The sequence below is a fragment of the Danio rerio genome, chromosome 3, assembly GCF_052040795.2.
Source record: "Danio rerio strain M-AB ecotype USA chromosome 3, GRCz13ab, whole genome shotgun sequence".
Classification (NCBI taxonomy): domain Eukaryota; kingdom Metazoa; phylum Chordata; class Actinopteri; order Cypriniformes; family Danionidae; genus Danio; species Danio rerio.
This window is the reverse complement of record NC_141023.1, coordinates 13700001-13726969: the sequence shown is the minus strand read 5'-3', so window position 1 is coordinate 13726969 and position 26969 is coordinate 13700001. Positions and strand designations below refer to the sequence as shown.

The window sequence follows — 26969 nt, the reverse complement described above, 5'->3', positions numbered from 1 at the left end:
CTCATTTTAGAAATCGCACATCACAGCGAGACATGCAGGGAGCATCTCTATTCACATCTCCCTTCACACTACTTTGTAACGATTTTGTGTGTGACTCATCGTTGCAACTCAACAACACATGCATCAAATACTCATTGGTAAAGTTCTTACTGTAGTATTTCTCACAAACAATATGTAAGATCTTCTTCCTTTAAGTCTGTCTGTTGTCTGACGCAGCCGAGGGAGGAGATTAAGGCATGCAGAAAGGCACGTAGAAACACTGGGCGGGGAGGACTAGCCTTAAAGGCGCAGTACAACAAAACCGATACCTGATGCTAAAAGGTATCAAATAGAAACTTATTAAAGGTGTAATAAAAAATCTGATGGGTGTTTTAACCTGAAACTTTACAGACACAATCTGGAGATACAAAAGACTCCTATTAAATCTGAAAAAAGAGGTAACCTAGCTGCACTTTAAACGTGATGATTTTGTGATAGTTCACTGGAAGCGTTTGGTCTGGCTGACTGAAAATTAAAAGACTGTTTACAATGGGGTGTGTGCACACAAAGCAGCATTTGGGGCTATTTTTACAGCAACTTTCACTCACCACGGAGGGTTTCACTTCTGCAAATATGTCTGATACATGCAAATATTTGAAAAATGTAGCGATTTTGCTGTTTTGTGTTCCTTCTTGACTTGTTTACTTGCTTCATCACTTTACTACATCACACTTGCACTCCGGGGCAAGGACTTGAATTGAGAAACACTGTGTTAACCCAATAAGAAGCAACGTGCGGAGCACACCAAACGAACTAGTTAGACCAGGGAGGTCAAACTCAATTGCTGGAGGGCCGCAGCCCTGCACAGTTTAGTTTCAACCCTGCTCCAACACACCTAATGTATGTATGTGTGTAAATGAAATAGCGCGATGCTGTATTTATCTTGTTTGTTGCTGTGTGTGTGCGCACACGTGAATGAGTGGTGTTTGTGTGTGCGCACACGCGAATGAGAGAGAGAGCTTTGCCTGTGTGTGTGCTTGGTGCTTATGTGTGTGTGTGTGTGTGTGTGTGTGTGTGTATGTGTGTGTGTTAATGCGTGCGAATGAGAGAGAGAGAGAGAGAGAGAGAGAGAGAAAGAGAAAGAGAGAGAGAGAGAGAGAGAGAGAGAGAGAGAGAGAGCTTTGTCTGTGTGCTTGGTGCTGTGTGTGTGTGTGTTTATACAGACAGCTTGCTATAGGCTGTCTGGACTCTATAGCTGGGTGGTTTTCGGTTTTGTTCTCCCCCCGCTCCTTAGCGGGATCGGGCGCGGCGGGTAGAAAACGGGGCGGGTCGGGCAGCCGGACAACAAATGCTGAATGTAAGCGGGAGCTGTCGGGTTCGGGCTAAAACCTGGCGGTTGCGGGCGGGAGCGGGATTCAAAATTAAATCCCGCGCAGATCTCTACTGCGGCCCTCCAGGGATTGAGTTTTACATCCCTGCTTTAGACCTTCAAACCCCAATGGCTTTTTGTTCTTAAAGTCTTAACAATTGCACACAGTTCTTAAGTTATATGCAGGTTTGGTAATTGTAAAGTTTTTGGGAAGAAGTTTTTTTAGGTCTATAATAAATAAAAAACATTTCAAATGAAACAGATTGAGAAGTGGCATTCACTTAGAAATTACTTTGATAAAGTGAATCCTCCGCAAAGTCATTGTACGGTTTGCGCAATGTGGAAACAGGCATCAGGAATATGACACTGATTACATGTTGCTGAGACAGCAGGAAATGCTATCTCTCAGATAGCTGATAGTCCAAGAACAACTATGGTTTGATTTGATCCGTTAGTGTGGCGTTCACAGGCCTGATTGCTTTAAATATCTGAACACTGTCTGTGGACTGCAGACCTTTGTATCTGTTATCTGCATGTTGAGAAACGCCCCAAGGAACGGTTCACCCTTTGACAGCACATCAACCAAAAACACCAACACTTTATAAAGATCACTGCAAGTCTTGGGAATACAGTAGAGTTTAGCAGGAAATACTTCACAACTGATTTACTCAATAAACATCCAATGTACACATTAACCTCATTCAGGATTAAATTACAAATATTTCAGTACTGAGGTGGAGTTTTTAAAGATATTTGTGTATATATACTGTGCAAAAACTCTTGTCAGTCCCTTCATGAATTTGCCAGGACTAAAATGGCCGATTATGTGATGGCGTTTCTAAAAACCTAGTATTTTTGACAGTTTTGCTACAAAAACACACAAAAATCATGCACATTTTTCAATCTCAAGTACTACTGCACCATTACTAAAATCCTTGAGAGTCTTGTGTGCACAAAACATACTTTAAATAACATATGGCACCATTCAAAAGCAGTGGAATACTTTCACAAACTATAGATTGTTATTACAGCTGCAACTGCATTTCTCCAGGCAGTATGAGCAATTAGTGCAGGTAATTGTGTGCTCTGTGCTCACATTATTGTTAAAGAAATGAGATTTGCTGACAGAATATCATATCAATTTCAAAGACTGGTCAGAACTTTAAAAGCAATCCAGGATGTCAAAACAACCAGCAGGGTATCAAGCATCTTCTCAAAACAATTCAAGATTAAAAACCTCTGATATATTATATAGCCATTTAAAGTATCATAGAGTGAGCAATATCTTCTTAACTTAGCGGTGTAAGGTCAAAGTTAACCAGGTTCAAGAGATTACAAAGAGGAAAGGTGATTAGACCAAACTGACATTGCACAATTTCAGTACAGAGATCACTGGACGTTGCTTATGCCAGAAACACACATCTACTGCAACATCATAATACATGAAGAATTTGGGGGGGGGGTCTGCAAATCTAGGATTGATTTTTAAGAGTACAGTAACTAAAAACTTAACGAATGAAATAAAATATTATTATATAATATCCTATTTATAATGTAATATTATATAATTATTATATTTAATATTATATAATATTATATTTAAGTTTAACAATGCTTGTTTGGTCAAAAAAATTTAAGTCTGTCATATATCTATTAAAAGACAGAAAAATAATTGCTTTACAAACGGTATTGTACATAAATAATATAAGCATTTGCATACCATTCAGTAATGTTACTGAAATTAACAACCCATGCTCATTGGAAATATGTACCCAGGACTAAATTTTTGAGAACTGACAAATATATACCCTGGACAACACAGTCCTGCAGTTTTAGTTTTTGTGAATCTACTAGAGGGCACTGTGTACAATCTCAATTATGTTACTGGGAAAGTTTTTCCTATACAAGAAATTTCTCGTAAATCCACCAGAGGCCGATGTGTAAATTTCAGTGAACATTAACGTCCTTTTCGCGCACGTCCAAAAAACGCTCAGCTTGTTGTTGTGCATAATATATCAGCTTGAATACATATACATACACACTAGAGGTGTGAACCTATACTGGTCTCACGGTTCGGTTACGATTATCATGCCTTCGATTCGGTTCAATTCGATATCTCGGTGCATCACAGTGCATTGACAATGCTTTCCATATACAGTGTTATATTTTAGGGGGGAGGCTATAGCAAGCTGTCTGTATAAACGCACAGACACACAGTACCACACTGTCTCTCATTCGAACACATACACAAACATAGACAGCACCAAAGAAACAAACAAACACACACACACACACACACACACACACACACACACTTAAGCCCTCGCAACAGGGAGAGCTCGCGCTGAGCGGAGCAGAAAAACGAGAAAAAAAAAAAAGAGGCACTTTTCCGACGGTCCCTTACTGAGAGCTCCACAGCGCGAGCTGTCCCGGCTAAACACATATTGTGAGGGCTTAAACGGAGCAGTGATCGTAATGTCGAGCGAAAAAAAGAAAGACAGCTGTGAAACATAACCAGCTTTGTCTTTTTGTAGGAAACTCACTTTAGATCTTTTTAGGGTTAGAGGTTTTTGAGTTATTGGCGTCTATAACTGAATGTGTGTCAGGAATATTGAAAACAAAACCAACTGAACCGCGCTCATTTCTGGCGCCCCCCTGGGTATACAGCACCCTTAGCGTTTGCCTATGGTGCCTATGCCACGGGCCGGCCCTGAGTTGGCTAAGTGTTGTAAATACTCGCGCTCACCTCCCTCGCGACAGAGAGCATAGGAGATAAATGACGTCAGTACATAATAACCGGTTATGATTATTGCTGAACAGATACTTTATTGTCCGCGTCTGCATCGCGGTGCACCAAAGAAACAATTAATTTTGACACCCCTAATACACACACATATACATATACATACATATACATATATATATCACAGGAGGGCTAATTATTTTGACTTTCATTCATACATATCTAGTTACCCATCCAATGTCCATTTAAACTGTTCAGCATCCATGCATTTCCACCATGACCCTCGTTAAAGCAGATGTGAGCAATACCTGGAGTTCCAGTCGTTGAGTTTGTTCGGTGGAAGTTTCCCATAACCCTGCGTGAAGTTGGAAGACAGAACGGGACTGACGCAGGAGAAGAAGAGCTGGAAACCCACGAAGCTGCCGGCTACCACATACACCTCTCTCATATCCATCTCTCACCTGCACAGGGACAACACACAACACACCGTCACGCACTGCTGCAGGCAAAAGCTGTGTTAACCACATTTACAGCATCATCATCGGGTAAACTCTTACCAAACGCGAGCCTCTGATTGACTGCTCATTCATTTCACAAAGACTATGTGTTGGGATTTAATCGGTTCATGAGGAAAGAAGTTGACTGAAAAGGAAAGTTATTTTTTTGTGTGCTATACTGTGAAAGGAGTTCATTGTTTTCCAGTGTTTTTCAGAAAGAAGATTATCCCACTGGGAAAGAGTGATGGTGAATGCAAGAGCAGGAACAAAAAAACCTTTAAATCACTTTTATATAATTCTGAATGAAGTTTACGTTTACAAAAAGTCCAAAAATTTAATTATTGTCAAAGTTTTAAATCTGAAAAGAGCAGCAGTTGCTTAAAATGTTTACATTTAGACGTCTGAAAGGATTTAATCCAGACTCATGCAACATATTATCTTACTGATGCAGGAATTTCACCTCGAACGAAATGTGAGCTTTAACCTTTTAAGGCCCAGGCTGTTTTTTTTTTTTTTTTTTTTTTTTTTTACATGCATTTTTTTATTTCTCTTTGCTATTAGAGCATACGTAACGGAGGCCAGCTAGTAAGTGCTGTGCAGGTAAACCTCACTCATCTGACCTCTAAAGGTGCTCTAGCGACAGACGCTAGGAGCCATGGTCTTTAGCCTCCTTGGTAGAGCACCCGAATCCCATGCGGAATATCGCCGGTTTGATACCAGCTCGGAGAGAGTTGGGTGGCGTAGGACCGGCGGGATTACATTGGTACCGTGACCCGGATGGGAGTGAGGTTTAGGGGGGTGAGTGTAACGGAGGCCAGCTAGTAAGTGTTATGCAGGTAAACCTCACTCCTCTGACCTCTAAAGGTGCTCTAGCGACTGACACTAGAAGCCATGGTCTTTAGCCTCCTTGTTAGAGCAACCGATTCCTATGCGGAAGGTCGTCGGTTCGATACCAGCTCAGAGCGGATTGGGTTGAGTAGAAACGGTGGGGTTACACATATTGGAACCTAATAATTATCTTTTGATATGATGAACTTTTAGAGAAAAATAATCTCCATATATGTGGACTCGTGGTCCGAACTTACATAAAATACTTTTTCCTGACTTTTTAAAAATGCATTAATAACACGTACATAATTTTGAACATGTTTTGACTATCAGAGAGAAAAAAAACAAAAATGTTTTGCCCATTTTGGACAGTTAAAATAGTGTTTGGGACATTTCATATGCTGCAAAACACAAAAACACAAAAACAGTCAGGATGACACTGCATGTCTGTAACAAAATATAAAACATTCAAAGTTTTTTAAATAGCCACTTAAGAGCTAAAATGTGCTGTCCACGTATGTGGCCATTAAAGCCCTAGGAGATTAATCTAAAAAAATAAAAGCTTGTGGAAGGCTTACTACCTAAAAATGTAATTATATTGTACTACTTGTAGTGTAAAGCTTGGAATTCGCTGTATTAGATAGACATTTTAACAACAACAATCTTTGGGTTATCTTGTCATTGATCACTTGATTAAATAATAAAAAAAAAAAATTTTACTCCTTGAATTCCTGACAATATTCACGCCCTCCCCAAAGTAATCTACTACTAATAAAACAGCAATAACACAAAAAACTGTAGTAGCTGTACCACATTTCCTTAATCCCTCATTTCTTTATTATTATTATTAGTTCGTAAACAGTATCAAGTAAACATTAACAGTATCACAACACGTATTGATGTTATGATGAGGTTAGATTGTATTACCTTTAACGCCATGTCAGCTTCATTACCTTTTATTCTTGCAAAAAACATTTAGGATAAAACAAATATAGTAAATATTATAATAAATACCTGCTTATATAAAAAAGGGTTGGGCGATGTCGACCAATTTAGCATGGTACAATGTCTAATGTGCAACATCGCAATGGATGATGGCATGGTCATCGTAGGCAGCGGTGAATTAATTATTTATGAAGAGTCGTTAGACAGAGACGAGATTAATTATATATCACTTTAACAACTAGACGCAATCCAGCAGTACATCCTTGATAAACTGTCTGACATGCACTGCTCTCTGCGCTGACTGCTGGAGCTCAGAGGCTGCAGCGCATGACAGTGTTTGTGTGTGTGGTCACGTGATGAGCGTTTTCAGCAGTATAGTGTAAAAGGAAGGCTTTTCAGAAATGCTAGAAGAAACAGCAGAGTGGACGTAGATCGTTTTCGTTCTAATATGTCATTTTAAAACTAAGACGTATTAGTGTAAATGGGGCCTAAATGTGTATTTTTCGCGAGCGGGTTGCTGCAGCGACGGTGGCGGAGGATAGCGATGACGGCTCAGCATCGTGATGGCTATCAGCGATGGACGATGGCATCGTCTATCGACCCAACCCTAATATAAAACCAAAAAATATATCTTAAAATATATTAAAGATGCCACAGAGTGTTTTCAATTTATTGTACTAATCCAAATGTTGTCCAATTATTTGTGCAGTGAATCATGGAGTATGTTGAATGTACATTAAACTAAAAAAAATAAATAAATCTAAAGCCTCTCACAAAAACATTAAGTTTGTCATTACACTCAAGATAAATCAAACATTTATGTTGCGTTGTTTTAGTTACATTTATGTTGAGTGTAATGACAAATTTGAACATTTTTGTGAGATGTTTAAATGTAGCGTGAACTAGATTGATCTCTGAATCTGAAGGTATTGTTTTGTTCTTCACCCTTCCTCCTCCACTTTTACACAAAGTATGATGACTATCCGGATCACAATAGTGATGGGTCGTTCATGAACGATTCGTTCTTTTTGAACGAATCTTCAATATGACTCGGGAACTACGAGTCCTCTCAGGGAGTGATTTGTTCATCCGCGCGTGCGCACATTTGTGCAGGTAGTATCATTAATTTTAAGTCTTCATCACATTGTCAGAAGCAAATCATATGCGTTTAGAGCCGGAAAAAGAATTGATCCGCTTACCTCTCGAGTCCTCTATCGGGTCTGAGTCACTCGTTCATCACAAGCCAATCATATGCGTTTAGAGCCGGAAAAAGTTTTGATCTGTTCATCTCACGAGTCCTCGATCTGGTCTGAGTCACTCGTTCCTCACGGGCAAATCATACGCATTTAGAGTCGGAAAAAGAATTGAACCGTTCATCTCTTGAGTCCTCTGGTTTGAGTCATTCTGTCACGTGATGAACGAACGATCATGGCTCCTATCGGCTTAGACTGTGCATTGATTTAGATTATATGTGACTGTCAGTGTAACGTGAATGAACCCCTGATATTTGAAGACATGAAGAGGTGAGCTGAGCAAAGAGAAAACAATGCCTTCATAGACAAAAGAGCAGGTAAACATTGAATTATTATTTTCTCCTTGTTATAGTTGTATATGTCCTAGTTGTATATGTGTTTGGAAGCAATTCGTAACATTTTAATAATATTTTGGCAAATTGAACCAAATTAACGAAATGACTCGAAAAAAGATTTGTTCATCTTGATGAACGAGACTCAAAGATCCAAGTCAGTAAAATGATCCGAACTTCCCATCACTAGACAACAATAAAGATCAATAAAGTTACCTCCTTTGAAAAATAATTGATGTGGTTTTTATTTCACTAAACTAATCAAACAGAAATTAGCAACTACAGTTAAATTGATTACACGAGCTGGATTCACTGGTCAGATGCGCTAGAAACAGTACACTGAAGACACCTGTGCATATAAATAGTTATTATTTTTATTTATATTTAAAATTAATGTCCCTTTACTTTTATACATTATATAATGTATGAATGTTGTAAAAATCGAAACAGAGCTAAAACAAGTCCTGTTAAAACAATAGTCTAAAAAGATTAATGAATGTAAAAAAAATAGATCAAATTTATAAAAAGTTGAGGAAAAAAAAAACACACAAGACAGGAAAGGAAGCATCTTATCTGTTCAGTGTCTCCAAATCTCCAAAAAATGAGCACCAGAGGCAAGAGGAATGTAATAAATGTGTGTGTCTCATTATAGACTGGGGTCACTGTCCCCCAGCACGCTGAAGAGTTAGATTGAGTCATCTGGTATTTTTCAAGCTGTATCACAATATCAAGCTGAAACACACACACACACACACACACACACACACACACACACACACACACACACACACACACACACACACACACACACACACACACACACACACACACACACACACACACAAACAAACAAACAAACACAAACACAAACACAAACACAAACACAAACACAAACACACACACACACACACACACACACACACACACAAACACACACAAACACACACAAACACACACACACACACACACACACACACACACACAGTTACTGTTTTTGGTGGTTTATGAGGACTCTCCATTGGCGTAATGTTTTTTAAATCACTATACACTAATCCCTACCCTTGTTTGAAACATAAGTATGATTTAAAGCATTATGAGGACACATTAATTTGCATGTCCTCATAAATTGTAATGCATAGATCATATCCATGTCATCATGCAAATGTGCATCCTCGTAAACATCCCAAACCAGTGCACACAAACTCACAGACACACACAGGAGCTACCATCCCATGCATCAATGCCTTTGCAAAAGCACATTTCTTCAGATTACTTCACACAGCAATGAGGCAAACTGAAACCAAATATGAAACACATTTTTGACATTATTTTTTAGCAAACAAGGCATGTGTGTTTCCAAACACACAGAATTCCTTCACACAGTGAAATGGCTGTTTATTCCAATCTCTTGCAAACTGAAGGCATTTACTTGAACCATTGCGAAACCTCTCAGGATCGGGTCAAACGCACGAATAATGAGCTCAACCCCATTAATCCCACCAAAAATGCGAGTAAACATGTGGCTGCGCTTAATTAAGATTAAACTAACAGGTTTAAATCATTTATCCAGGTACTGACAAGACTCCAACAGTGCAATATTGATTAAAGAAGAGCAGACTGGCTTCTAATGTTATCTGGACAAAGGATTTCTTTAATCGAGCAAGCAGGCTACTGTTGCCCTATTAGTTAAAGCAATAGTTCACTCAAAAAAGAAAAAGTTCCTCATCATTTTCTCACACTCAAGTGGTTCTTAACTTTTATAAGTTTCTTTCTTCTGTTGAAAACAAACGCAGATAAATGAAAAATGTTGTTAAGAAAACAGCCGTTGAAATCCATAGCAGGACCAAAAAAATTAAACAAATTTAAGTGTATGCTTAAATTGTACTTCATTAGTTTAAAAACATAAATATTTTTTACATATAAAAATATTACTGCTCTGAATTTATTCGAACTGTTTTATTTATGTACAGTATTTAAGGCAAGTACGTTATAATTAACTTTAAAAAGTAATTCTTTAACGTTTGTGTCCACTAAAGTATTTTTCTCGACCGGAGCATTTGCTTTCTGTTGTTGTCAATGGTAGCGCTGCATTTTTTAAGCACCTGCGGCATAGTGTGGCACGAGCAGGTGTTTTACAGTCAGCGTTGAGCGCTCGTTGCATTTTAGCCATTGCGAGTTCAAAAATGCAGTACCTATTAGTGTCACCTTAGAGTTAGCTGTCAAAGTAAACGAGAAAAGGGACAATACCACTCAACTGTCAATTAATAATCTGCTGAAGACTTCGTCTGCATCTGAAATCGGCTAATTTCTCGTGTGGGTACTACATTTGAATTTACTACATTCTATATAGTGTGAATGTGAGTAGTATGAATGGAACTCATTCCATTTGTCATGATCATGTGACCTAACTGTGTAAGTTGCGACGCATCACTCTCATTCAAGAAATCTTTTGCGAGATCATTAATAGTGCACACCTTAGAATCTCAACCGAAGCAGTAGGTCATCCAGGCATTTCTTGCATACTCTTTTTCCAATACTATGAATTAGGACATACTACTCGACTTGCATACTGTTTTTAAAGGTGCTGTATGTACATTTTTGACTCTTCTAAAGCATAAAAATACCATCATATATTTGCAGATATTTAAAGAAACATGCTAAGTGAACATTCTTTTTTTATCTGAAAAACAATGCTGAAGTCAGATATTCTGCTTTGAAAATGTGCATAATGTGCCAGAACACAGTCTTCGTTTTAGTTCTTTCAACCCGCCCACTGCCACTTTAGCCAACTATATTTCAGCACCCCAGGTTGCCTTCATGGAAAACTGTGCATTTCATTCCTTCAGTCAGGAAGACTCTCAAAGCATGTGTCAGCGACCGAAATGTGACCTCCGGTGGACAGTAGCAAACTCCGAAATGAGATACAGATTCAGAGTTCCACATGAGGTGGTTATTAATTAGCAAATAATATAAATATTATGAACATTAGGTGACATTGTAACCCTGTGTCCTAACAACACGCTACCTGATGAGATTTGCAGTGATAAGCAATTTGGCTGTTTGCACCAGATGAAGCACGACAGAAATTTAAACGCAGCCATTCAGAAGCACAGAATAGTGCACTTACTGCACTCCAACGAAACGGTAAGATTTATAACCGAATTTATATATAAATTAACCTATTTAACATTATTAAAGGGTCACGAAACACCAAAACACATTTTTTGAGCTGTTGACAGTCGTATATGTGTCCCACACTGCTAAAAACACTATTAGGACACCTATATTTCACTAAAAAGTGTAAATTGGTTGTTTTTGCGTTATTTCAAGCAAATTCGTACTTCCTGTTTAAAACGAATTTTTGAAGCTGCGTCACGGTCATGACATATTAGCGTGTATTCCAGCGTGCAGACTGGGCGTCTGTGCCAGAGTGTGTCTTATTACGTCTTACAGTGTGATGCATTAATGCACGAGTAAGGCTTGGTTCAAACCAATCAGCGCGCTCTATTGAGCAACTTCATTAATATTCATTAGTGTCACCGTGTTTACGCCACAGAGACGCCACGTTGTGTTGGCAAAACAAGCGTGAAGTGTTGCTTTTATAGTTTGCTGCCATTAAGTTTCGTTTTCATTTTCTCTCTGTGAGAGCTCATCTGAATCACGTGTGGATTAACAGTGTACACGACGCTCGACAACAATAACTTACGTGTCTAAGGAGGAACATTGTTTACCTGAGAGCTGTTCTCATCTGCAAACGCTGAAATCCGGATTCGCTTGTAACGTTAGTCTCCTCTTCATAAAGACGCAGCTCTAGTTGCTGGTGATTGTCCTGTCTCTACAGATTTGGTAAGTGAGCGACCAGTGCTCTTTGTTTATTCAGTTTGTTCGTATCGAATTAAGTTAACTATTGCACTGAGTGCAAACATAGCACCGCATTTTGTGACCGGAATAACACACGCGGCTTTCTGACGCTACCTGGCGTGTGCATCTAAGTTTCCGGGAAATGCAGAGTTTTTTTTTTCTCTCATTCGCCGTGCGGTATCAAACATTGCATGAAAAATACACGCTTAGAGCAGCTCCTCGAATCAAATATCGCGTTTGTCGCGAGGGGCATGAATGAATTCCCTGAATGAAAGAGCCAAACTGCAGTTAAAGTCCAACATTTAATAATTTGGCAAATAATTCGACTACAGATGTCCATGTAGGTTAAACACCATCACTTTCTCATGTGTGAGTATTTTGACTGAAACTCACGCGTGCCCAAATAGACACTCCCACACCATCCCACTTTAGTTCCTCCGACACTCCCCCCTAAACAGAGCTGGACACGCCCACTTTTCTGACTTTTTCCAAAGTAGAGGTGTGAAAACACCCTGCTGAAACGAGGGGGTTTCATGGCCCTTTAAATGTAGATGCTGAATCACTGATATGTGTTGGTTTTGAGTCACAGTTCTAAAGTTCAATCTCAAACAGTTTATTTCAATTTCAAAATCTGAGGTGAACTCTCTGCTGCGGCTTTCAGTAGTTTGGCAATAAATGTAATGTAAAATGGCAATCAAACTCACATTATTAGCATTTAACACTGAAAAAAAGCACAGGAGGTGTACCTCCATTGTCAGTTTTCTTCAAGAAATAGAAGTTTCTAAAATATGTTTTAGGTGTTGGCTAGGGCAAAAACCCTATAAATCCTATAATATAGAAAATATTCCTTCTATCGCATGTCTTTTATTTATTAGAACACAATTTAAATCAGCCTTTGATGGTGTCAACAATCTGGCAACCTGCATCTGTGCGCGTTTTGAACAAGGGGTGCAACACCTAGTTCAATCACTGGGTGTCAAACTTACATACTGCACCTTTAACATACTAGTATTGAAGGAAGTGATTTCAGATGCAACTTGTAATGGTACAGCAGAGATACCCTTTACCATAGAATCCAAAAAACAAACTCTGAACTCCAAAAACGATCACAGCTGAACATTTTTAATATCAGTACTCGCGTTTCTGCAGTGCAAAAACACTTTGGTGGACACACACCCTTTACTTTTTCAGCAGAAAAGTTCAAATATATACCGTTATTAGTTACTTTGTAGCCAATTACACCCAACACTAAGTCAATGGCAGTGTAATGTGGACAAAAGGCTGTAATGATGATTAAATGTTTGCACATTGAGCTAAATCCAGTGCCTCGTGGATAAAGTGATGAATATTTTTCATCATATTTTTCATCAGATAGTTTTAGTGAACTATCTCTTTAACATTTCCATTGTAAATCAATCTACAGTCTAAAATAAGGTGAGAGCCAACATGTGGTCTCCTCCTATTAAGAACACATATGGAGCACATTCTACATACTGTAGTATAAATGTTACGCAGGTAACCTTTCAACAACAGACGACTACATAACCACTGACGTTCATGGCTGGTCACAAGACTCTAATGAGGCTGTGCCGGGAATAAAGGAGTTTAGGGAATTATGGATGCCAATTAAATACACTAGGTTACAACAACATAAGCTATAAAATACTGCTATAAATATATATATATATATATATATATATATATATATATATATATATATATATATATATATATATATATATATATATATATATATATATATATATATATATATATATATAGTATATATATATATATATATATATATATATATATATATATATATAGTATATACTATATATATATATATATACATATATATATATATAGTATATATATATATATATATATATATATAGTATATCCTATATATATATATATATATATATATATATATATATATAGTATATATATATATATATATATATATATATATATATATATATATATATATATATATATATATATATATATATATATATATATATATATATATATATATATACTATACTGCTATAAAATATATTCTTTTTAAATGTCTGGGTAAAAAACATAACTTTTTCCACCCTTTGAAAACAATATATTTTATTTTTTGAAAGATTTGTAATATTTTGGAACAGTAAACATGTCAGGCTAAATAATTCAAATGAATCATTGACTTCTGCTGTCTTCATTAGTTTTAAAACACAGATTTCTTCACAATTTAAAATGGCATTGTTGGATATTTTTTTCTGCTGAAGATACTGTTGTCCTAAAAAAAACCTAAATAAAAATCTATGATACTGCCCATCACTACAAGGTTTTCACATCGATTTAGGCTTGACTTCTTTTTTCTTTTCAAAGCAGGTCTGTGGTTGACTGGCATCTGTTTAGTCAAGTCAGTCATTATACATGACACACGCCGATGTACAATACCAGGATACACCTTAAACTTGGCAACACAAGTCAGTTAGTAGTAAGTTTCTGAGACAAATAACTTGTTTTTAATTTTATGTAACATATCACGAGGTTTTAATAAATAAAAACTAAATAAATGCCTATTAATTAAACGGATATTTCACCCAAAAACAAAACTTCTGTCACATTTCACATTTTAGGTGCTTTATTGGCACGACAAATAACTGTACATTCGTGACAAATAACTGTACGCTCTGTCACTCACTCGCTCACCCTTCATTGGTTTTTAAAACCTGTATGAGTTTCTTTCTTTCTCCTGACACAAAAGAAGTTATCTTTAAAAAGGCTGGAAACCTTTAGGTATTTCCATAGGATTCTAGTTTGGTTACCGGATTCTAACATTCTTCAAAATATCTTCTTTTATGTTCAACAGAAAAAAAGACAGTCATAAAGGCTTGAAACTATTTGAGGGAGAGTAAATAGTGAGAAAACTTTTCATTTTGAGTGAAAATTAGGGAAAATTCTTGCTGGACATTTACTCTAAACACAGCAGTACTGTTGATGGTGATTATCTGTTATAAAAATGTCTGTCACACCCATAACGGAGAGATGTCACATCCATAACGACACATTTTCCTCATAAATGTAAAAAAATATTAAATCAAATAAAACCATTCATTTTTCATTTATAGAGAGCTGATTAATATCCTTTTGATTATCATTGTTTTTTTTGGATTGTGCAGTTTAAATTTACAAAATTTCTACAAAGTATGTTGTATTCTGTAAACCCGCAGACTTTTTTTTGTCACATCCATAACGCATGTTTATTTTCCTCATTTAAAGTACAAAACATGTATATTTTCTGATCTCATAACTCTGCGGTCAGTTGTTCTGGAAAATATAAACAAAAGTTTCAATGTAATGTTAACATACACTTTTTATGCAAATTTATGCTTTGAGTTTTTACTACAAACGTCACATCCATAATGATGGAATATATATAATAGAATATATATAATGAGCAAGTCCATGCAAATGTCAACCCTTTGCATTTTAGCCAAACTGTCAACAGTTTTTTTGTGAAAGCAAGTATTTAACAGTGCTTTAAAATACTCAAAAATGTCTCTGTTAATGTTTTCAAACTATTATTTATGATTTACCAAAATCCCACAATGCCATTTTTAAATCTGTCACATCTGTAACAGAGCTTTTTCCTCATAAATGCAAAAATATTCAATTAAATTAAATCAATTATGTTTGTTCTATAGTGAGTAAACTCTTACCCTTTTGATTAGCATGATTGCTTTTGGGTTGTGCAGTTTAATTTACAGAATTTCTACAAAGTATGTTGTTTACTGTAAACTCACAGATTTTTTTGTCACATCTATAACGCATGTTCATTTCCCTAATTTAAAATATTAAATATGTTTACAGATTGATATTTTTCTGCTTCCATATTTTGTGTTTAGTTGTTTTTGGAAATAAATAAACAGATGTTTCAATATAATGTTAACGTATACTTTCTACGTAAATTTATGTTTTAAGATTTTACTGCAAATGTCACATCCATAACGCTGGAATTGCTCATATATATATATATATATATATATATATATATATATATATATATATATATATATGTAAAGGGAAACTTAAAAGGGCAATTTTCCTAACCTTTAGGCTTTTTTGAGCCTTCAGAAGCCTGGTATTTAAACAGCTGTATCTCTCCCAAATATTGTCTTATCCTAACAAACTGTGCAACAATGGAAAGCTCCTTTATACATGTATGACTTATGCCGAGAAAATGACTTTTGCCTACTGTTGTGGTACAAATGTGTCTTGATCAAAGTATGACTGACAAGATTTTTGGTATGATTTATTGCTTAACTAAACGGCGAATGAGAAGAGGTTGTCGTTGTGCTAATACATTATAACGAAAATTTAAATGCTTGGTGGCTATTATTATTTTTAGTTCTGAAAAAGGGAACAGGATACACACTATATGCTATTTCGAAAGGGGAAATGTTGTTGCTGTTTTCTTTAAAAGAAAAACTAAAACCTATATTGCATCTTCATGTATGTCAAGACGCCGTGTGCCAACAAACTTGTGACAAGGCCAATGTCAGCGATCATAAGCAAATCATGCGGAAGCTCGTTCCAGTGAGCAAGTCCAGTATGGCCCGAATAACAAGAAGTTTGAATTCTGAAGATAAAAGAAAGCGCGCTGCATCGTAATTCTCGAGTACGTCACCATAACGCCTGCATAATAATGACCTGCGTAACCGTCCTCGACTCTCAAACAATAACAACGCCAATAATACTGTCGCGCACAGGGGGAATCCAGCCTCTAGTATGCAGAAAATGTGTAGCATGAGCAGTGCGCAGGACAATTCTGCACACGTAGCGACTTGAAACGAGTGTCCAAGCCGAATCCAGCGCGCTAAACTTTTCTATTCATCTGTCGTGTTAACAATGGCCGTGTAAATAATGCATGTGACAGGTGCGGACAGCGATGCTTCGGTACACACACGCTTCGAGGATGACATTTCCAGTGTACATTACCTGATAAGAGTCTCATAGGTTTGTGTAAACGTGTCCAGATCCTGTTGTCTTCTTTCTTCTGTCCGCGAACCCAGTTTTTATCTAGATGGCGACGGCTGGCGAGCGTTTAGCCCACTCGCTGCCTTTTAAAAGCGCACGTTTTCGGCGACCAACCGGCGAATAAACCTGTACATCTGGAGCGAGGCCATTTCCCCACCTTTAAAAGAAATACACGCAAGGATTTCATAAACCTCCAATGCGCCGCTGCAGCAAACACTGCATTTCTCCACCGTACTGACAGGCAGGCTGCGCGGTTACGTCAGCACGAGCCCCGCCCACTTCCCCTCCCAGCACACACCCCTAATAAAGCTACGCCCCCAGACTACAACCTTCAGCCTGCTTTAATTCACAAATAAAAGACACGCATTACGACGACTTGTTTATTAATATAAAAACATTGCTCTTATGCTTTCATGTACACAAACCCATGTTTGTTTTTGTTGTAGATGTAAATGTTTTATTGATTCATATTTCTGTCTGCATTCAAAAATCAGTAGCTAATCACTAATTCAACATACTAATCAATAAGTCAACAAACAACATAGGTTTTTATGTTTATTATACAGTATTAAACTAAAGTTAATAATGTTTCTAATTAATTTTTTAAAGTTATGCAAGCTGTTTAACGTAATTTCAGTTAAAATTACTCCTAAGCTTAATTGAATTCAACTTATATATTTAAATTAACCTGAATATGCCTGTGTCTGTCTGTCTGTCTGTCTGTCTGTCTATCTATCTATCTATATATCTGTCTATCTATCTGTCAGTCTGTCTATCTATCTATCTATATATCTGTCTGTTTGTCTGTCTGTCTGTCTGTATATTTTGTTCATCCAACTTTTGACTATGGGACAATATAATGCATAATATAAAAAATATTACATTTAAAACATATTTAATATTCAATTAAACAAATAAAAAGTTTAACTGAAGGAGTAAATTCACAGCAAATACATTTTTAAACAATTTTTGAAATGTATGGTGTAAATAAAACTTTCATCTACACGTTTTTCTTAATCCATGTCACAATTTTAATAGGAAAAAAGAGAAAATGCCAAAGAGAGAGAGAGATAGTTTAGAAAATGCTCACTTTGAAAATTAAAATAATTAATTATTGTACAAGCCTTTTATGATTTAACATACTGTATTAATATAACACACACGAACCCCAGCAGAAAGGCACTAAAGTATGAGACAGCAGGATTTATTTTGCTGATAGTGTCTGTTTCATGTGTTGTGCAATATTGACCACGCAATGACACAACATGTGGAAACTAACTGGGGGGAGCACAGTGAAAGCTTTGAGCTGTTTTTGTTTTGTTGGTTTTAAATTGCTTCCAGAGAAAGTCTCGAACAAACTGTCTGCAGCTGCTTACAAATGAAATGTTTGTTTCTTTGACCCCTATCTATTCAATTCAATTCACCTTTATTTCTATAGCGCTTTACAATGTAGATTGTGTCAAAGCAGCTTAACAATGAAGTTCTAGTAGATTGAAGCGGTGTCAGTCCAGTTTTCAGAGTTGACGTATAGTTTAGTTTGGTTCAGTGTTGTTTAATTTTCACTATTGAAAGTCCAAACACTGAAGAGCAAATCCCTTGGTGCGCAGCTCCACAAGTCCCAAATCAAGCAAGCCAGTGGCGAGGAACAAACTTCACCAATTGACGAAAGTAAAAGAAAAAAAATACAAACATGAGAGAAACCAGGCTTAGTCAGGCATGACCATCTTCTGGCCAAGTTTCTTGGGCGTATCTGCAGTCTAGGCGCCAGAGGCTGGAGAACACTGGACGTCCATCGTGAAGAAGCTGTATTAAACATCATATTGGATTGCATAGATCACACAACAGAAGTTGAATAGTCTTCTCTTATTTCCCTTGACAGACCTTGACTACAGCATTTAGACAACATGATTACTAACTTCTTTTAAGGTTGAAATCAACTTATAATTAGTAGGATGTTTTTATCAGTCAGTTCAAAGAAAAGACCATAATATGAAAACATGGGTGGAACCAACATTTGGCCATTAAATACAAATTGACACAAAAGGCAACTTTCAGGAATAATAAGTGCTTATGATTATGGCTCACTGGTTATCACTGTTGCCTCACAGCAAGGTTGCTGGTTTGAGCCCCAGCTAGGGCAGTTGGCATTTCTGTGTGGAGTTTGCATGTTCTCCGCGTGTTGGCATTGGTTTCTTCCGTGTACTCCAGTTTCCCCCAAAAACATGCACTATAGGTGAATTGAATAAGCTTAATTGGCCGTAGTGTGTGAGGATGTGAGAGTGTATGGGTGTTTCCCAGTGCTGAGTTGCAGCTGGAAGGGCATCCACTGCGTAAAACATATGCTAAAATAGTTGCCGGTTCATTCCACTGTGGTGAGCCATGATAAAAAAAGGGACTAAGCCGAAGGAAAACAAATGAATGAATAAATGATTGTTTTTTTGTCCCAACACTCTTAAATACAGTATGTTGGATTATTGTCAGTGGTGGAAAGAGTACAAAAAAATCATACTCAAGTAAAAGTACCATTACTTGCCCAAAAATGTAGTGCGAGTAGAGCAAAAGTATCTGATGTGAATATTACTCAAAGCATGAGCAAAAAGTAGCCTTTTAAAAGGTACTCGAGTATTACACTGTGAAATGCTGAAATATTTATATGCAATTTGTGTGTGTGTGTGTGTGTGTGTGTGTCTGTGCGTAACGTGCATTTAGTGATTGTTTAAGAGTCATTGCGTGTAAAGATTTTGGGCATCATCCTGAACACTTTTATTGCTTCCAAACTAGTCACACTCATTCACTACGGCCAATTTAGTTCATCTGATTCACCTATAGCGCATGTCTTTGGACTGTGGAGGAAACTGGTGTTCTGTTGATTTGTCCTACCTTGTCAGATTGTCATACCTCCTATTCAAAAAGTAGGTATCACATTTTGATGGTGCAGTACGCTACCCATCAGATTTTGCCACCAGTGTAAATTTTAATGTGTAGTGTGAAAATGTGTAGTGTGAAATAAAGAGGAAATATCGCCCTAACCTACCTAATCTCTAACCACAACCATAACCATTTAACCTCATGTCGTGTTGGCATCCTTATTCTTACTTAAGTGTTCCCGGTTTGTTTTAACTGCTATTATATTAGATTAAAAAAAATGTCACCACCAAAATTTTATACAAAACTATTTAGTTGTGAACAATGTCTCAAAGTAGTGTTTAACATGAGTTTATTGAATTAGACATAAAATAACTGCAGTGAAATTAAAAATAGGCACTGAAAATATTTAGAAAAAATTACCAATAGATGACAGAAATCAAAAGACTTTGTTTCGTTAATAATAGACAGCTCACTAAAATAAATATCGCAGGGTCTGACCAAAGAAATTGAAATTTGAATCCATCTGAATGGGACTATTGGACTATATCAGTGTACTAATGTAGGGAATAGTGACTGAGGGTTTAGACGGTGAGCATGGACTAGCACTTCTTATACAATTGAAGTCAGAATTATTAGCCCATTTTAATTTTTTTTTTCTCTTTTAAATATTTCCCAAATGAAGTTTAACAGAACAAGGACATTTTTACAGTGTCTCATAATAGTTTTTTTTCTTCTGGAGAAAGTCTTATTTGTTTTATTTCGGCTAGAATAAAAGCAGTTTTTAATTTTTAAAAAACATTTTTGGGACAAAATTATTAGCCCCTTTAAGCTAACTTTTTTTTTCGATAGTCTACAGAATAAACCATCGTTATACAATAACTTGCCTAATTACCCTAACCCACCTAGTTCAACTTATTAATCTAGTTCAGCCTTTAAATGTCACTTTAATGATGATGAAGAAAGATTCAGAGGCATGTCACGCTTTTACTTTATTCAATTACCCCAAAAAACACAGATCAATGACTCCTTGGGTGTATAGAAATAAAAATCACCAAAGTAATGTAACAAAACAACTTGGTGCACAGGAGTGATGTTGTGTGCAACACTCATTATTTTAGTTTGGGTTTGTTTTTCATACAAAAAGACTTATTTTCAAAACTGTACAAATACTTTTTTAGGTTTGGATGTTGGGGGTTGTGTATGAAAGACAAAACAAAGGGGACAGTTCATTCAAAAATGACAAATCTGTCATCATTTACTCACACTTCCCTTGTCAAAAGCATGTTTGAGTTTCTATCTACCATTGAATACAAAACAATATATAAAAATAAACAAAAAAAATATATATATACTGACTTGACTGACAAGAGAATTTATCCTTCCTATGGAAATCAATGGTTACAGGTTTCAGCTTTCTTCAAAATATCTTCTTCTGTGTTGATAAAGGTTTAAAACCACCGGAGGGAGACTAAACAGTGACAGAATTTTCATTTTTGTCTGAATATCCTTTTAAGAAAGCTACAAGTGAGACATTTATAAAGGTGAAGTGTGTTTTTTCCATGTCAAGATGATTACTTGTAGCACTGTTTAATATCCCAAATATAGGCCCATAGCTATATGGGCCTATATAGCTATTGGGGGGTTTGGGTGGTTGAGAACACCTACTCCTCCCTGACAAAGGTATTCAATTTGTCCCATACATGAGCTCATTAGTCCTTTTTTGACCGCTATGCCATCATGGTGAAAATTAACCATCAAAAAAGGCTTTAAGACCAAGCAGAAAGCTCTGTTGGCAGTCGGTTCGGTGTGACTTCAGCTAATCAGTTTTGGCCAATGCTAACATACATTTTTCACCAGTCCAAGCTGTGCAATCTGATGTAAGAGAAGTCATCTTTTGCTATTGTATTGTTGAGAAAACATTTTAAAGGTAGCTTTTATTCAAAATCTTTGACCTTATTCTTAACCAGTGTTGCCAGATACGACTTTTTTCAGCCCAAAAGCTGCCCAAAAACCCTTCCAAACGCACACACATACACAAAAAAAACATAAAATATTAGATTACTGTTTAATTTTTTTTTTAAATTTCTAAATTAACCTAGTTACTTTAACTGTCATATTTTTTAACCAACCAGCAGTCACAGAACCATAACATAACCGGATCACATTGAAACACTGCCCCCCCTTTCACTCACACACTGCACTATTAGAGTATGTTTTACTTTCATAATGGCGTATAAATTAATCTCAATTGGCATATTAAATTCTTTTAACCATAATTAGGTGCTGCTTGTCAATCAAACAGCGCTTCTATGTTTGCGCTTGCTGTTAATAGCAGAAAAATGATCGATAAAAGTGTCATGATTAATCAATGTGATTTTATCTTCAGGCACTGCGTGATGTGTGTGTTCGTGAAAGGGAGTCCGATTTTGATACAACTTTCCTTCACCTCCTCTTGCAGGTGGGCCCACGCGGTTTGCGCAATGCACTCGTCACTCCTAACTGAATGGAGTAGGAGCATACAGTTATGCTCTGTTAATTATGTTGCATATAAAATTTACGTTTCAAAACTGTTTAAATTTTACCATTTTTCACCCGCAAAATCAAATTCAAAACCGCCCAATCTGGCAACACTGGACTTGACACAAACAAAAAAGACCAATAAAAAGGTGTGAAGCACCAAAAACGTACCATATTAAAATTGATTTGAATAGGATTTTGGATAAAATAATCAAAATAAGTGGTTATTATAAGCATCCAACAAGCTAATTCAGAAAAATGCTTAAAATGACACTAAAATTCAGTATTTAAATCTCATAATTAAATAGAAAACGAGGCGTTTAATTGCAGAAAGGTCTCCTTTTGGGAAAAAAATAACCACCCATTTTACCAGGCTGGCTACGGGCCTATATATAAACAAAGAGTGTGTTGATTCTCAACATTTCAGCATTGATTAAACACTCTTTGAGAAGCCAAACCTAATCAATCCAACAGCACTGGCCCAATCAATAGAATGAGTTTGGGGTTGGAGTTGGAGTTACTGATTGGGCGACCAATAGCAGCTGTTCCCCAAAATTAATGAGGTAGCTATGTGTACACTCAATTTGTGCATTTAATCAAATTTACAATATGCACTCAAAAAATGAAGATGAAAACTACAAGACGCCAATTAAAAGTAAATATTTAAACTTAATTTATTATTATTAATTTTAAACTTATATTTGGTTTGATATACTGAATTTTTACTGAGTATATATATATTTATTCACACATATATATATATATATATATATATATATATATATATATATATATATATATATATATATATATATATATATATATATATATACATACACATACAGTGGTCCCTCATTAATCGCGGGAGTTACGCTCTGAAAATTGCCCGCAATAAAATTTGTTAGTTAGTTTTCTTTTCAGCTCAGTTCCTTTATTAATCTATAAGTCGCCACAGCGTATTGAACCACCAACTTTTGCAGCATATGTTTTACACAGCTGGTGCCCTTCCAGCTGCAACCCATCACTGGGAAACACCCATACACTCTGGCATTCACACACATATACTACGAACAATTTAGCTTACCCAATTTACCTGTACCACATGTCTTCGGATTGTAGGGGAAACCAGAGCACCCGGAGGAAACCCACGCAAACATGGGGAGAACATGCAAACTCCACACAGAAACGCCCTGACAAATGCCCTGACCCATAAATTGAACTGACCCAGCCGAGGCTCGAAACAGCAACCTTCTTCCTCTGAGGCGATCATGCTACCCACTGCGCCACCATGACGCCGAAGTAGTCAAGTTTATTTTTACAACTTATATGTAATATAATGTTATAGATGTGTTAAGGCTGTAAAACCAACCACACACTTTACACACTTGTCTTTTAGGCATTAATATTTTTAAATATTTAATATCGGTGTAGAACGTTTTGTCAACGGCGACGCAGTGGCGCAGTAGGTAGTTCTGTCGCCTCACAGCAAGAAGGTTGCTGGTTCGAGCCTCGGCTGGGTCAGTTGGCGTTTCTATATGGAGTTTGCATGTTCTCCCTGTGTTCGTGTGGGTTTCCTCCACAGTCCAAAGACATGCGCTATAGGTGAATTGGGTAAGCTAAATTGTCCGTAGTGTATATGGTTGTTTAAAGTTTGAATGAGTGTGCGTAAAAACGCGCTGGATAAATTGGCGGTTCATTCTGCTGTGGTGACCCCAGATTAATTAAGGGACTAAGCCGAGAAAAGAAAATGAATAAATGAATGTTTTGTGGACATTATGGGGTTGGGGAGAAAACTTGCGAACGTACTCTACAGCACTTCTGTGTGCTAGCGATCGAAGATTTATGTCAATTTGGCAAGCTGAACGCATTCTGTACTGTACAGGAGACACGGTATGGAGAAGATTGATTGACAATGGTCTACAGCCAATCAGGACACAGAATTAAACACGCTCTAAAAAAAAAAAAAAAAAAGCATGTAAATAAATAAAATCTGCAAAACCGTGAACCGCCTCGTAGCGAGGGACCACTATATGTATGTATACAGTACAGTATAAAACAAATAAATACATGTTTAACACATTTTATTAAATGCACAAATGGAAGTGATGATTTTGGGACAGATAGGATGACCCCTTTGGATTGAAACATAGCTAACTCCAATTTTCAGTGGTACAAATATAAAAAAAAACAAAATAAAATAAATAAATCCCACACTTCACCCTTACGAGATCTGAGATGTGTCTGTTCAGCGTGTGTAGATGGTGCTCTTACAACAGAGACAGTAACTGTACGTAGCACAGAGTGTGGCTGGACCTGGCGCCGGGACGTAAAGGCTGTAGGGGCATCAGAAAGATTTGATGTCACAGTCAAAGTAACAAACATTAATCTTCATCTATCTGGAGTGCAACTAGGTGGAGAGTTTACACTCGTCTGGTTACAGTACACACAGTTGGCATACACAGCTTACTTACAGTACCAAACAATTAGTCTAATAAAGTTAACACTATTACAGTGAGTTAGAAAAGAAATGTGATTCAAAGCAAAAATACATATTTAAAAAATCAGAAACAACCAATTTAGAGATTTATAAAATGAAGTGCACAACTTTTGGTCTATGATACAGCAATGTACACCGCTTATAAGCATCCTCCATGTAGAAAAAATGACCGAATATCAATTATTATAGTTGATCAAACATGAGCACATGAATCCATGAGCAATGCTTTATTTAGCTGCCTGAGGCATTGTTCAATTGACCTTATTTACTTTCTTCCTAGTGCAGTGTTTCTCAACCACGTTCCTGGAGGATCACCAGCTCTGCACACTTGTCATGTCTCCTTAACCAAACACACCTGATTCAGATCATCAGCTTAATAGCAGAGGCTGAAAGATCTGTAACGGGTGTGACAGACAAAGGAGACATCCAAAACATGCAGTGCTGGTGGTCCTCCAGGAACGTGGTTGAGAAACACTGTCTTAGTGATTCATTAGTGCATGCTCATCCAACAGAAGATGATGCTCGTGTTAATCTTTTTCGCTCTGCCTTTCATTTTTCAGCTCTCGCCACCTAGGCAGTGAAGGCTATTTTTTATGTTAACCAGTCGTCAAATAGCTTTGAAAAGTTGACAGGATTCGTCATCTACAGCGCTCAGGATAATTGAGTACACCCCATTTTGAAGATGAATATTTTTATCCATTTTTCAGTGAATATAGGTGTATTTGCGTGCATTTGAACAAAACAGATTTATTAAACAGATATATTTATTAAAATAATATTTTAGTCACCAAACATATTCTGAAATTTGAAGATAATACAATTAAATTCAAGCAAAATATTGCAAAAAAAAAAAAATTAGAAATTACAAAATTAAAGCTATTTTTTATTTTATTTTTTTGCTTCTCTTGATTTTTTCTCTTTTAAAATTTGTATTTAATATTTTTCGATATCATACAAATTTGGCTGTACTAGTTTTGGACCGTTATCGCAAGCTATTTAGTTAGACAAGATCAGATACAAATACTGTATAGCTTCCTATTAAAAACATGCATTTAAAAGATAGATTTGCGAGGGGTGTATTTATATATGCTGAGCACTGTATATAAAAATGACAGTCAAAAGGTTTTCACACATATTCTCTCACCAGGTTAGTGCAAGAATTCAGAACCGGTTCCCTTTCAACTTACAAGGAGTTTGGCGTGAATTTAAAACAGAGAGTTAAATTGGAATGACAGGAAGAACATTTTGATTAATAAATAATAATTCAAAGAAATTCAACACAGATGATCCACTCAGAAAAGACATTTTTAGCCCTCAGAAATGAATTTAACATGAAATATTTAACCGCCTTGATTATTCTAGCAACCACACACTATTGGGGGTTGTTGCTGGGGTTGTTGTTAGAAGGGGATACAGCTGTGGCCAGAAGTTAACAAGAATTACTTATGAAAAAAATTATACATTAATTGTATTTTATTAACATCTACCCCAACCCTCACAGTAATGTAAAATATTAAATATTGTTGTACAGTGACACAAACATAATGCTATATTGATGTTAGTATCATTGCAATCACCCTCACATTTAGAGCTGGGCCGATATTATATTGAATCGTGATAAAATTAAAGTCAGTAACAATGATAAGCTCTGGACTTTTATACTCCATATTGATCTAAGAGCCAATCACACAGCAGAAATATGCAACAATGTTAATCTAGAGGTGTGCTGATATCAGTGATTCACCCAAATTTCGGGCACTGAATATTTATCGGTCGAAGATATGTTTTGGCATTTAATGGATCCTCAATTTATGTGGCTTCAGTCTTTGTTGGGGTACTCTATTAAATCTGTAAGCATTAACAACTTATATCGAAATATATATATCGTTATCGTTCAATATGGAAAATAATTATTGATATTGCATTTTTGCCATATCACCCTGTACCCTTACACTCTAGCAACCACAGATTACTTTAGCAACTTCATAGCCGAAGAATCCCAGCAACTCTATCTATCTATCTATCTATCTATCTATCTATCTATCTATCTATCTATCTATCTATCTATCTATCTATCTATCTATCTATCTATCTATCTATCTATCTATATGTCTATCTGTCTATCTATCTATCTACTTACCTGTCTGTCTGTCTAACTATCCGTCTGTCCATCCGTCCATCTATCCATCCATCCATCCATCCATCCATCCATCCATCCATCCATCCATCCATCCATCCATCCA

General features: G+C 36.5%; 2 protein-coding genes across 6 annotated transcripts in view; one reads left to right on the top strand and one right to left on the bottom strand.

The window, feature by feature from the left end:
* tlcd4b (TLC domain containing 4b) overlaps positions 1-17100 on the bottom strand; it is a 64613-nt gene extending 47513 nt beyond the window's left edge. Inside the window, exons 1-2 of one of the 5 annotated variants that reach the window (NM_001005924.2) lie at positions 16806-17100; positions 4400-4552 (exon numbers count right to left, since the gene is read on the bottom strand). In NM_001005924.2, coding sequence (NP_001005924.1) covers positions 4400-4545 — 146 coding nt within the window. In that variant the 5' untranslated portion in view covers positions 4546-4552; positions 16806-17100. Of the gene's footprint in view, positions 1-4366; positions 4553-4648; positions 5063-16805 lie in introns of those variants that run through there. The other 4 variants (XM_087242600.1, XM_087242601.1, XM_087242599.1 and 1 more) reach the window with 4 other exon arrangements.
* LOC147845543 (uncharacterized) overlaps positions 1-26969 on the top strand; it is a 261502-nt gene that overhangs the window by 117893 nt on the left and 116640 nt on the right. The window lies entirely within an intron of this gene.